The 13,968-nt window shown below is 39.0% G+C and overlaps 1 protein-coding gene across 1 annotated transcript in view; it reads left to right on the top strand.

The window, feature by feature from the left end:
- Positions 1 to 13,968, top strand: part of ENPP3 (ectonucleotide pyrophosphatase/phosphodiesterase 3) — a 102,028-nt gene that overhangs the window by 17,948 nt on the left and 70,112 nt on the right. Inside the window, exons 3-5 of the mRNA XM_056126366.1 lie at positions 602 to 724; positions 2,671 to 2,796; positions 12,859 to 12,919. Coding sequence (XP_055982341.1) covers positions 602 to 724; positions 2,671 to 2,796; positions 12,859 to 12,919 — 310 coding nt within the window. The remainder of the gene's footprint in view (positions 1 to 601; positions 725 to 2,670; positions 2,797 to 12,858; positions 12,920 to 13,968) is intronic.

The raw sequence follows: 13,968 nt of genomic DNA, 5'->3' as shown, positions 1-13,968 counted from the left end.
CTTGTTCAGTGTAATTGCTTCTGTGTGTTTTTTTCTGTCTAGCTATGAGATAATGAAGAATGTCTAAATATTGGTTTCCTTGTTTTCTTTTTTGTTGTTGTTGAAGTGTTCTTTTATTTATTTATTCATTTATTTATTGAATCACCATGAGATACAGTTACAAAACTTTCATGATTTAGTTTCAGTCATGATCCAGCACCCATCCCTCTACCAGTGAACATCTTCCACCACCAATGTCCTCAGTATCCCTCCCACCCCACTCCCACCCCACCCCCTGCCTCTATGGCAGGCACTTTCCTTTTTACTCTTTCTCTACTTTAGGGCATTATGATTTGCAATACAGAGATACTGACAGGCCATTATGTTTGGTCCTTTTTTTTCCTTTTTGGGTCACACCCAGCAATGCACAGGGGTTACTCCTGGCTCTGCACTCAGGAATCACCCCTGGCGGTGCTCAGGGAACCATATGGGATGCTGGGAATCAAACCCGGGTTGGCCGCGTGCAAGGCAAACGCCCTATCCACAGTGCTATTGCTCCAGCCCCCTGTTTGGTCCTTTCTGATGGTTGGAGGTTTTCTTATTTTTTTTTTTCCCCTAACAGGCAGCTGCAGGAAAAAATGCTTTGATTCATCATATAGAGGACTGGAAAACTGCCGGTGTGACAGTGAATGTAAAGCTCGAGGTGACTGTTGCTGGGACTTTGAGGACACGTGTGTGGAATCAGGTATGAGCTCTGATAATAGGAACACTAGCATGTTCGTTGTACTTTGCACAGTATGCAAGTTCACAAGAGATACTATTTGACCCCAGTATAATCCTTCATAAATGACCTATGGAGTTGATGCAAAGCCCAAACTAGAAGCCAGGCTATTGAACAGATCAGGCATAACCTACCTGTATGTCATTTTATACATTCTATGTGATGTCATTTTTAAAAATACGTGTCCAAATGCTCTCCCATGTACTTGGTGTATTTGTTTTTGAGTGTTTCCATAATAACATATAACGCAAGGAGGGGTTAAAAAACAGAAAGTTTATTTTCTCTCAGCTTTGGAGATGAGGTCCCCAAGATCTAGGTGTCTACAAAGCTGGATCTCACCTAAGGAATTAGGAAAGTATTTTTCTCATGCCTCTTCCAGCTTTTTGAAGGGTGCTGTTAGTTTTTGGTATTCTTTGATTTGTACATTAAAACCCCAAGTCTGATTTTTCCTCACATTGTGTTCTCCCTGTTTTCTTCACAGTCTTGTCTCTTGTGTTTCTATCTTCAAATTTCCCCCTCTTTGTAAGAATACCAAAAATAGTAAGTTAGCCCCCCTCCTCTAGTGATCCCATTTTAGCTCATTATTTGCATAGATCCATTTTTATATAAAGTCATTATCCAGATAATGGGGATCAGGGCACCAATGTTTAGGTAAGGAGGAGACACATTTCAATCCATAACAATTTGAGTAAAGGATATGTTACTATCACCTCCATCTTCACAGTGCTAAGCAGAGTCTTTATTATTTGAAGCTGATGGGAAAATGTTGTATAATGTCACACATTTTAGTGGAATTTTACTGTAAAGTTGAGATGAACTTAACTAAAGTAAAAATCTGAGTTAGTTTTGTTTGCAAAATTCTCAAACTCAGAATTCTTAAGACACAGAGGGCAGGTGTGATCCTGATATTAGTGTATTAGTGTTCCACAGACGGCAACCAGAGAATCACCATGTTCAAGGCAGAAAAGATAATTTTCAATGTTTGATTTTCTAAAAATTTGGAAATATGGGGTCATCTAGTGGTTATAGCAGAGTGAGTATTAAAACAGTGCAGTCAATTGCTCTACCACTGAACTCTACTCCCGAGTTTAAAACAGTGAAGCACCTTAAATTGCTTTCTGAAAAGGTCAAGGAAGAAGGAATGAACTTTTAGAGATAAGATCAGTATTTCTTTTACTTAATCTCCAAAAGCCTTCTCTAAGCAAATAAAAAATATCTTCAAGCAAAGAACTCCAGACAATGCACGCACACAGCAATTACCTATTTCACTTTGCACTGTGCTGTTTATTTTAGTCATTGTTTCCTAGCAGGAGGCAATAGGAAATTACCTTGTTTTTATCACCTTGTTTTTAGCTTTTGGTTTACTTGATCTTATACTAAGTCTCTACAGTCTTACAGTAAAACCAGACGCCTGTGGGTTACTGATCTACCTGCTCACTTTTATAATTCCCAGCCTATAGATATCCTGATATACATTCTTGCAGAAGTGACCAATTTGTTCCTATCATTTCTGCTGTCCCTGCCTTTTCTCTCCAAGGAGAAGGCTGAGAAAAACTTCCTTGAGTGACAGTGATTGAGCAACTATCATTCAGAAATAGTCTACTTCCCTATTGAGAGCTCCTGCCCTTATAAGGAAAAATAACCAGTGTTTTGTGTTTCTGGGGATTCAACTCCTACCTAGGTTAACCAGCGCTGTAGATTATAAGGCTGTGTTTCTCTCTGCCACTAGCTCTAAATAAACAAATGTGGTGGATCACTTCTCATCATTTACTTTCACTTTTTAGTATTGTAAACCAAAAATTGAAGTGCACTATAAATTCTAGGGGAAAATGCCTGAATTACCATATTTTTTATGATTGGATGTTTGGGTTAAATACACATAACTGAATTCCATATTTAACATTTTACAGCTCGGATGTGGACATGCAGTGTATTTCGTTGTGGTGAGGTCAGACTGGAATCCAGCCTCTGTTCTTGTTCAGATGACTGTTTGCAGAGGAAAGATTGCTGTGTTGACTATAAAAGCGTCTGCCAAGGTAAGCAGTGGGGGTAGACCTGTTTGGCTCTGAGCTAGCCTCTACCTCAAAATATAAAATGAGTATGATAGTCTTCAGTCACTCCATATAGAAAGAAGACACCACAAAAGGATTTAATGTGAGGAAAAATGCATTTTGCTTTCTTTTATTTTTATAGTCCAGAGATCCTTAATTTAAATTTTTATATAAAAAAATAGAACACTTGCCAGACCATGAAATTAATAAGAGAACAGGTTCCAGGAGCTTCAGTTTCTTTTCATTGGTTCTCCTATATTGTGCTTCTCTGGGTGGAAAAGAAAGGGACTTCAATGGGACCCAAATACATGTCTCCCTGACTCCTATTCTTTTTCTTCCTAAATTTCAGGGAGCTCTCTATGCTTTTGGAGAGTTTGATGTGCTCAACACAAACACTGATTCTCCTGGCAAGAATCTTGTCCTTAACTTGTTTTACTTGCTTGCAATACCAATTGCATGTTGGGTAATTTAGACTCTTCTTGTTCTCCATGCTGAGACTGGTGGGCATTCCCGTGCATATAGTGCCCACTCCCTCAATGCAGATATCACTTTTCTTTAGATTATATGGATGAGGTGAAAAACCCAACTCTGCCTTTTTCTTGGGAGTAGTGGCACACCTAGAGAGGGTCAGAGGTTACTCCTGGCTCTGCACTCAGGAATAACTCATGGAACTATGCTAAAGATCGAACCTGGGTCAGCAACATGCAAGGCAAATTGCTATAGTATCATTCTGGCCCCAACTCAATCTAAAAGATCTAGAGGACATGAGTGTTTGACTCTCTTCTTTCCGCTGGTTCTAGACTTTTCAATGAATGACACTAAGAAATGTCACTTGGGAAGCAAAAAATGTAGTGCATTTTTAAAAGTGGATCATATCATAGATATTATAGAAAAGAAGAGGGCCAGAGGGATAGCTCCACGGACTGGAGTACAGGCTTTGTATGCCTGAGGTCCAGTTTTTATTTATTTATCTATTTAATTGAATCACAGTGAGATACACGGTTACTAAATTGTTCATGAGTGGGTTTCAGTCATATAATGTTTCAACATGAAGGTGCAGTTTTAAGCCCTGGTGCCACATATGATACCCTGAGTACTGCCAAAAGAGACCTCTAAGCAGCTAGCTAAGAGAAAGCTTAAAACTCCAATTGCATCTGCGAAGGCAAACTTCTTATCAATCCAATAACCATACTAGGTTTGAGATACCAGTTGTCATCCTAAAGTAGGAACATGATAAAGGTAGTATTTAGGTTAAATATCAACCTGCTAGATTAGTGTTGTTAATATTGAAACAGCTACATCCTGAGTGATTAAATTATCAACCCTTAAATAATTATTTAAAGTTATTAAATAGTTAAATTAAAATTTAATTTTAATTTGCTGAGTAAATTATTAACACATATAATTATTTAAAGTTATCAAATAGTTAAACTAATTTTTTTCTCAATTTAATTATTGAGTGAATTACTAAATGTTATTAAATTATTTTGTAGATTGTTTAAATTATTAACTCTTAGGTAGTTAATACTACCTATATTAAATTAGAGTCCATCTTGGTATTTTTTAATTCCCTTCTTGTGACATTTTTGTGTATTTGATAGAGGTATTTTAAAATCACCTATCCCTCTGAATATCTGATGAAATGCATAAAAATGTCATCAAAATATTCCTACATACAAAAAGACACAAAATTGTTTTGTTATCAAGCCTTTTTCATAACACTATATGAAAAGAGAACATATTAACTTATATGTTTAATATTTTTAGACCAAAATTAGCATGGACTTCAAAAATTTTAAAGAGGAGAAAAATTATAGTAGAAGTAGCACTGTCCTCCCATTGTTCATCAATTTGCTTGAGCGGGCATCAGTAACATCTCCATTGTGAGACTTGTTACTGCTTTTGGCATATCGAATACGTCACGGGGAGCTTGCCAGGCTTTGCCATGCGGGCAGGATCATCTTGGTAGTTTGCCGGGCTCACTGAGAGGAACAGAGGAATCGAACCTAGGTCGGCCTCATGCAAGGCAAACGTCATACCCTCTGTGCTATTGCTCCAGCCCATCAAGGTACTCCCATTGTTCATCGATTTGCTCGAGCGGGCCCAGTAACATCTCCATCGTGAGACTTATTGTTACTGTGTTTGGAATATCGAATATGTCACGGGTAGCTTGCCAGGCTCTGCCGTGTGGGCAAGATACTCTCAGTAGCTTGCCGGGCTCTCTGAGAGGGACGGAGGAATCGAACTCGGGTCGGCCATGTTGGCCGCTTGCAAGGCAAACACCCTATCGCTGTGCTATCGCTCCAGCCCATAGTAGAAGTAATATTAACAATAGCCTCTGGTAGAAAAATAGGCTATTTATTAATTAATCCTTTTTTATACAATGCTTCATTGAAAATAAACCACAAGGATCCATGAAAAATAAAATAAAACCTTAAATTTTAACCTTTTAAAAATAGTACATTTAAAAAATAGTAATTATGTTGCATTTAATAATTATTAATGTATCATGAAAATTTTTTTAAACTTTTTTTTTATTTATTTCGAATATCATCCCTCCACCAGTGCCCATTTTCCACCACTACGGATCCCAGTATCCCTCCCACCCCCCATACCCGCTATCCCACCTTGCCTCTGTGGCAAGGCATTCCCCTCTGTTCTCTCTCTCCTTTTGGGTATTGTGGTTTGCGAAAGAGTTAAGCCTGATTTTCAGGGAGAAACATTGGATGATTTACTTTCCACTGGTCACTTTGTATACAAGGAGATGTCTCACAGCCGCATAAGCGGCCACGCGGTTTGGAAAGAATGTCCTGGTGCCCGCATGCCAGAGCTATGCTTGTAGAGGTTCATGGTCACCGGGGTTCCATCTGGAGAAGGCAGAATACAGCACCTTCCCCACCTGGGACCTCCCGGTGATATCAGCTCTGTTTGGGACCTGGAGCATTCTCCAGGAGCTGTGGGGCCCTCCAGCTGGTTTTCTTCTTTCTCATTAAAATTTCTTGTAATATTTTAAAGACAGGTAGTTTCCAGTTTGCTTATTTCTCTAACAAATAAAAAGCAATTAAATGGCAGGGAAAAAAGATAAAAACACAAAGAAAAAAGTACAATTTGTAAAATGGTGATTAATTTCTAACATAAAGAAAAGAATAGTATGCTCACCACCTGGCTTCAGCAATTACCAATTTGTGGTCACTTTTGCCTCATCTTGACAATACAAATTTTAAAATCTTTAAAACACCTCTCATATGTGAATGTAAAGTGAACAAAGATTAATTTTTAATGCGATAAAGGTAAAAGGTAAAGGTCCTCCCGTTGATCGTCGATTTGCTCGAGCGGGCCCAGTAACGTCTCCATTGGAGACTTTGTTGTTATTGTGTCTGGCATATCGAATACTCTCGGTAGCTTGTTGGGCTCTCTGAGAGGGGCGGAGGAATCGAACTCGGGTCGGCCATGTTGGCCGCTTGTAAGGCGAACGCCCTACCGCTGTGCTATCGCTCCAGCTTTTTAATGCGATAATCAATTGAAATGAATGTTTAATGCGATAATCAACTGAAATGAATGTTAAACTGACTCAGAGAATTAGAGACTAAGTGCATCTAGAATAGAAAGAATGTTAAGATAAAATCACGAAAAGTATGTTTGTTGGTAGAAAAATGAATTGTATTTCTACAGAATAATTTACTTATTTTAAGACTAGAATTGGTTACATTGCTACCTTTCTAGCAACTCGTTGAAACCTTTGCTGACTAGAAGAAATGAACAATAAAGAGTAAACAGAACTAATTATAGTAAGTGATAGACTGGCTTATTTGGATAACTCTTTATTAGGGTAATTAGATAATCCCCAGGAATTCTTTTTTTTTTTCCTCATGGGGATCAGAGTCCCTGGGCTTAAGATCGCCTTGGTGCATGCCCAGCAATACAATCTTAGCTCAGAGTTTTGCCCTGGGCACTTTCTAAGACACTGACCTATCTCACATGCTCTATATCTCTGGGAATTTTTACCAGCAGGGCTATCAATATTACTTCAGCACTTTTGTGTGCTACAGGCTGTGGCATTTTATTAGGCAAGCACTTTTAAGTTACTAAATCATCTTCTTGGCCCTTCTCTCTGGGGGTTAAAAAAAAATCAACCAACCAACCAAATAAGGGCTGGGGACTTATAGTACAGTGGGTAGGGTGCTGAGTGGACTTGGGTTCAAGTCCTGCCGGGAATGATCCATGAGTTCAGATGACAGTACTCTCCTGATTACCTCAGCACATGGGGCAGAACTGGGTTTTAATTCATGACCCCATGAGTTATAAGAAACATTTTTCACTTTACTGCATTTGCTTTTTTTTTTTTTAAAAAAAAACTATTTAAAGACATTCTTTATAGCATTGTGTTTATATTAATATTAATGGTTTTCATAGCACTCTTTACAATAGCCAGAAGCTGGAAGAAACCTGAATGCCCAAGAACAGATGACTGGTTAAAGAAACTTTGGTACATCTACACAATGGAGTACTATGTAGCTGTTAGAAAAGATGAAGTCATGAAATTTACATACAAGTGGTACAATATGGAAAGTATCATGCTAAGTGAAATGAGTCAGAAAGAGAGGGATAGACATAGAAAGATTGCATTCATCTGGGGGATATAAAGTAACAAAATATGAGATTAATACCCAAGAATAGCTGAGATCAGCACCAGGAGGATTACTCCATAGCTTAGAGGCCAGCCGGGCATTCTAGGGGAAAGGGCAGCTCAGATAGAGAAGGGAGCACCTAATAAAGGGTGTTTGGAGGATCCTCCCAGGAGGGGAGATGCATGTTGAAAGTAGACTATGGACTGAACATGTTTGCCACTCAATGCCTCTTTTGCAGACCATAACACCCAAAAGGAGAGAGAGAACACAAGGGATTGCCCTGCCACAGAGTCAGGGTGGGATGGGGGGGATGGGGGTGGGAGGGATATTATCCATGGTGGTGGAAAATGGGCACTGGTGGAGGGATGAGTATTTGATCATTGTATAATCGAAACCCAACCACAAAAAATTGTAAATCTACAACTGTACCTCATGGTGTTTCACAAATAATAAAAAAAAAAAGGAAAAAAAAATTAGAAGAGATGAGGTTTCAGGTCACTAATTTGAAGACAGAAAACAGAGGGAAGAGTCTGGAACAATAACACAGTGGGTAGAGCATTTGTCTTGCACACAGCCGACCCGGGTTTGATTCCCAGCATCCCATATGGTCCCCTGAGCATTGTGTGGGGTAATTCCTGAGTGCAGAGCCAGGACTAACCCCTGTGCATTGCCATGTGTGACCCAAAAAAAGAAAACAAACAAAACAGGGAAATCCTCCCCTACCCAAAATAAAATATCAAGAAAAAAATATTAATGGTTTTCTTTATCCATAATGCTTTAACAAGGCATCAGAAAGCAAGTGGTATGCTTTGGTTTTGAGGCAATCAGTAAGAAGAGACAAGAAAACAGGTGTCTTGTTCCCTGCTGAACACAATACACTTGATTTTCCTTCTCAGTGAGTGAGCTGCCCTCAACTAGCTGGTGTAATATCTTATCATGCTGAAGGTTGTGTGTTCACGGGCTCACTGGATGGCATTGTCTCACTGCCCACATTTGGTGCTCTTGAGCCGCTGTGTGTGGCCTGGATCGGAACGGCTATTGGCCAAGGGCAGACAGAAGAAGAAACGAGGGCCATCAGATCTATATCAATAGTAGTTTATTCCAATCCTCTTCACTCCTGTCTTTCTCTGCCTCCTTCTCTCCTGGGCCCCAATCTTGGAACCTCTCTCCTTCTGGCTCTGACTCTGGATCTCTGGAGTCCGAGCTCTCTCGCTTCTGACTGTCCTCCCTCCGAGCTTACCTCTTAGTTTATATAGCAGTCACATAAGGCAGTGACATAAAGGTGGGTTGAATACTGACGAATCAACAAAGAGAGGTAAAATCACTCCTCCAGGAGATTAACTCAAGGATAAAATCTCATCTACAGAGATTACTCCAGGTTACTAGGAGATCCGCTCAAGTGTGGGATCCCAACAAGGGTGTGTTCTTCCCTCAGTAATCTACTTAAATAGTTGTAATAAATCTACTTCTAATATTTCTAGCAATGTCATTCTGTATGAGCACAGTAAGAGATATAAACTTCGTTTGGTTCTTCCTGAGAACATCTCACTATACATTCCGCAGTCCTCAGGCCAAGTTAATATTCCTAGCTCCAGCAGGGTCCTAGTCTCGTCGTTACTTACTTTTGGATCATGACGGCATTTGTCCATGATCATGACCTCAACTTATAGTTGAGTATCGTGGCTCTTTGGCCTGGCCCATTTCGATACCAGGGTAGCTCACTGCTTGCCCTGGGTCCATTCAGTCCCTCGTCGGGACCCTGCTTTTTGGGTGCTAGGAACTAAGGGCAACTGAGTTAAGAAATCAGATGCCCATGAGTAAATATTATTCGGAGTCAATCAACTCCCAAGGTACAAAGCATAATATTAACTGTCTTCCTGTGTCCATACAGAAAGGACTTTGCTTACAATACAAGTTCAGTGTCCTTAGATGGGTGTGACCTGATAAACCTAAGCTACCTGAGGAAGGACAAAAGAGTGTTATCCTACAAGCTGGTTTTTACTACAATCTTGAAAGAAAAATTACGTCGCTATCTTGGACAACTAAAATTTGTTAGACTTTTCTGTGTCATGGCAGTGGGTGGCAAAGTGAAGCTGGTGGGGTTCTTCAGCAGAGCCCAGGAACTTCCTGTGACATCTGGCCTGGCCCAGACTACTCTCTGTAGACCCAGTGCTGGGGGTCACTAACGGTCACCCCAGCAGTGATTCAGGAGTCTTGCAGACTAGTGCTCAAAATTGAATTGTAGAGCTTCATTCTTGCAAAACACGTGCTCTCTCTGTTAAAATAATTTAAGACTTAGTATGATAATTGTCCCTACCTTTCCTTCATTATGTTAATCTTGTATTACTTTCTAGATGGCGCTTCTTTCTTTAGCTGGTCAATTCTATGCTTTTTTACATAAGAATTTTCTTTAACCTGATCTTTTACACCTTTATGGCATCATAAAAGAAAATGTCTAAGAGAATACGGGGAAAAAAATGACTCCATACATACTCTAATTATGGTATCTGACAGAAATTAACCGCAAAGGATAAATATACCTATTGTTTTCTGATGTGAGTTTGTTTCCCTCCATTTTGTAATGAGATAAATACATTAAACATTAAACCTTATAACATTGGGGCTGGAGCAGTAGCACAGCGGGTAGGGCATTTTCCTTGCACGTGGCCGACCTGGGTTCGATTCCCAGCATCCCATAAGGTCCCCTGAGCACCGCCAGGAGTAATTTCTGAGTTCATGAGCCAGGAATAACCTCTGTACATTGCTGGGTGTGACCCAAAAAGCAGGGGGGGAAAAAAAGAAAAAAGAAACAATTCTTTCTCTCCATTCTCTCTATATTTTATTATGATCTGGCATTATTGCTTTGGGTAGAATTTCAAATATATTGTTGAATAAAAAGTAAATAAAGGCCCTCCCGTTGATCATCGATTTGCTCGAGCGGGCCCAGTAACGTCTCCATTGGAGACTTTGTTGTTACTGTGTTTGGCATATTGAATACATCACGGGGAGCTTGCCAGGCTTTGCCGTGAGGGCGAGATACTCTCGGTAGCTTGCCAGGCTCTCTGAGAGGGGCAGAGGAATCGAACTCGGGTCAGCCATGTTGGCTGCGTGCAAGGCAAACGCCCTACCACTGTGCTATCGCTCCAGCCCATATTGTTGAATACAGATGGCAAAAAGACAAACAACCAAAGTATATACTTACCTTGTTGCTAAAGTTAGGGAAAAGCATTCTATATTGCAGTATAAAATTTGGCACTAAGTCTAGGATTTTTGCCAAGTACCCATGAGTTTAGGAAATTTCCCACTATAAGAAACTATCCTGGTTTTTTTAGATTTAGGTTGTAGATTTAATTAGAATTTTAAATAATGTGTTTTCTTGGAGTGGAGAGATATTACAGAGGTTATTTACTTGCCTTGCATGTGACCATCCTAGTTCAATCCCACACACAGCGTATGTCCTCTTGAGTCATTCCTGAGCACAGAGCCATGAGTAGCCCCTGAACACAAGCACAATCACGTGTGGGCCCAAAACAGCGGTAGGGCGTTCGCCTTACAAGCAGCCAACATGGCCGACCCGAGTTCGATTCCTCCGCCCCTCTCGGAGAGCCCGGCAAGCTACCGAGAGTATTCGATATGCCAGACACAGTAACAACAAAATCTCCAATGGAGACGTTACTGGGCCCGCTCGAGCAAATCGACGATCAACGGGAGGGCCTTTACCTTTACCTTTACCTAACAAAATAATTTTTTCTTCTTCATGACTTAATGTTTTAGATTTTTAAGTAATGGGATATATTTGATTTTTCAATATTGAATGAAGCTTGCATTTAAACAATAAATCCTCATTTGACCATTTAGAAAAGTTGGTAATAAAGCATGATGCTAAAATAAACTTCAGTCATCAGTCCTTTTGCTTTTCAAATTTTGAACATTTTTCTTTTAAAAATACATTCTTTATTTGTGCCAAATTACCAAAATTTTATATTATTTTGAAGCATATCCTAAAAAGTAGTATCATTTATCTGTACTTACAGAAATTATCTAGAAAAGTAAGTAAAAATTTTCCCAATGTCATTAACATGTCTAAAATATTGATATTTATTGAAGTAAAACATAAAATGTATAAAATTCTGTTTGCCTCATAATGTTTTTAAAAATTATTTTAAGTAGAACATACATGAATTTTATACAATCTAACTGCTAGTAAATAGACATTCATGACTTGTTTCTACTTTCTGGTCTGTGTCGTAGCAGTCTAAAGGGAAGGAAAGTTCTCCTTCTCTCATCTTTTAACCCTTTACAATTTACTTGCTGGCAAAAAGGAGAAATTTGTCCTATAGAGTTTTCCAGTCGGAGTGTGCAGATTACACAACCAATGGTATAGGAGGTTACTAGGAGGTTACTTTTTTTTGTAACTCCTGTAAATAGGTATTTTGAAAGGGAGACAAGTTATATTTAAATAATATTACTTAATTTGCTAATTTACCTACTGGTTATTTCATAGATGGAAGTGTTACTACTGTCAAAAAGCATATCTTATGAGTCTTTCTCTTTGCGGGGAGCAGATTAGCCATTGAATGTCATTGCCCGATTTCATTTGATATTGTCAGTGACATTCAAAGTCTGCCATTTCTATTTGTGAGTTAGTTGGGATATTGCCCGATTTCATTTGATATCGCCAGTGACATTCATAGTCTGTCATTTCTATTTGCGAATCAGCTGGAATATTTTACAGGTAGAAACACGGTCAGTGTAAGAAGTCTATAAATATCTTAAATATTTGTTCAGTTTTCCCATTTGATATCAAGTATTGTGTTGGCTAAGTAGTTTTTTTTTCCTTTTTGGGTCACACCCAGCGATGCATAGGGGTTACTCCTGGCTCTGCACTCAGGAATTACTCCTGGTGGCGCTCAGGGGACCATATTGGGATGCTGGGAATCAAACCCGGTCGGCTGCGTGCAAGGCAAACACCCTACCTGCTGTGCTATCGCTCCAGCCCCTGGCTAAATAGTTTTTAAATGCTTTTTTAAAAATATGCTTTTTAAAATATTTCTTTCAGCTTGTATAGCTGTATTTATGAAGCTTATTCATGTCCTACCAGTTGGGAAAAGAGTATCCTTAGGGGAAAAAATTCTAAGTATAGTAGGAAGAAATTGTGCTTTTCCAGTTTAAGGACTATCCTTTGTTTTTCTTGGTAAAGACACACTTCCCAGTATTTGGTTAATGTAGATTGCTGGTCTATGCCAATCATGAGAGGCAATGACCTTGCCAACATGTGAAATAGCACTTAACATTTTCTGGAAGAACTTAGTCATCAGGGCAACAAATTAATTAGGGAATCTTATGTCCACTGACAACTTGTTTCTACCTTCTGGTCTGTGTTGTTGCAGCCTAAATATTTTGATCTCTTGCTTTTCAGGAGAAACCTCATGGGTGAAAGAAGAGTGTGAAACAGTCCCACAGCCTCAGTGTCCAGAAGGGTGAGAATATGTGGAGAATTTTATCCTTCTTTAAAATCTTGCAGACAGCTGTAGTTCAGAGTCAGGGTGGGAATTTCCTGCACTTTCAACTTGGAAACAATAAAGTTATCAGAAGATTAGATTTCCTTGTGACGTCAAACCCATTACATACTTATTTGGTTTTGTTGTTCACAAAACAATTTCATTTCAATTTGTTGTATGATCATGTTGTATTATGATGATGACTTAATATTTCATTGGAGCATCACATGCTGACATTCCTCAGGTTCTGTGATCGGGGGTAGAATTTAGACTGAAGTTACTCCAGCTAGAAATATTTTAAAATCAATATTCTGCTACCTGAAGTTCTCCCTTCTGAAGGGAGGGAGACAACTTTGTCCATGGAACATCTCACAATGAAAAGTGGATGAAGAATGAATGAGGAGGATTCAGGTGGTACAAGGGCAAATACATAAAGTGCTGCTTCTCACTCCATCCTCGTAAATGCCTTTTCCTCTGGTATTTATGGTGATGGACGAACAATTTTTTATGCTAATGCTATTTTTTGATATAATAAAATTAAAATATAGATCTTTAGAGTGATTAAAATGTATCTCAAACTATATTTTCTAAATTTCATTTCATAGTTGTATCCTCAAGATGAAAAACTCATTGTAAAATTTATAATTTTTGAGTTTGAGAGTAGAAATAAATTTTTTCTGCCTCCCATTTTCAAATAAATAGTGATTTTTCTTGATAAAAAATTTTTGTTGATGTTCTGTTAATGCTCTGTTTGTAAGCTGCAGACCTATATTGTAAAACGTAATTAATTAGCTCCATGTATTAACTCCACTTTAAAATACTAAATATAGTGGCTGGAGCGATAGCACAGCAGGTAAGGCATTTGGCTTGCATGCGGCCGACCCAGGTTCTATTCTCAGCATCGCATATGTTCCCCTGAGCACTGCAGGGAATAATTCCTGAGTGCAGAGCCAGGAGTAATTCCTGTGCATTGCCGGATATGACCCAAAAAAAGCAAAAAAAAGAAAAAAAGAGAAAAAACACTAAAT

This window comes from Sorex fumeus, unplaced genomic scaffold (assembly GCF_029834395.1).
Source record: "Sorex fumeus unplaced genomic scaffold, SorFum_2.1 ptg000061l, whole genome shotgun sequence".
NCBI lineage: Eukaryota > Metazoa > Chordata > Mammalia > Eulipotyphla > Soricidae > Sorex > Sorex fumeus.
The sequence above is the reverse complement of the archived record's forward strand: the minus strand, read 5'-3'. Positions and strand labels throughout refer to the sequence as shown.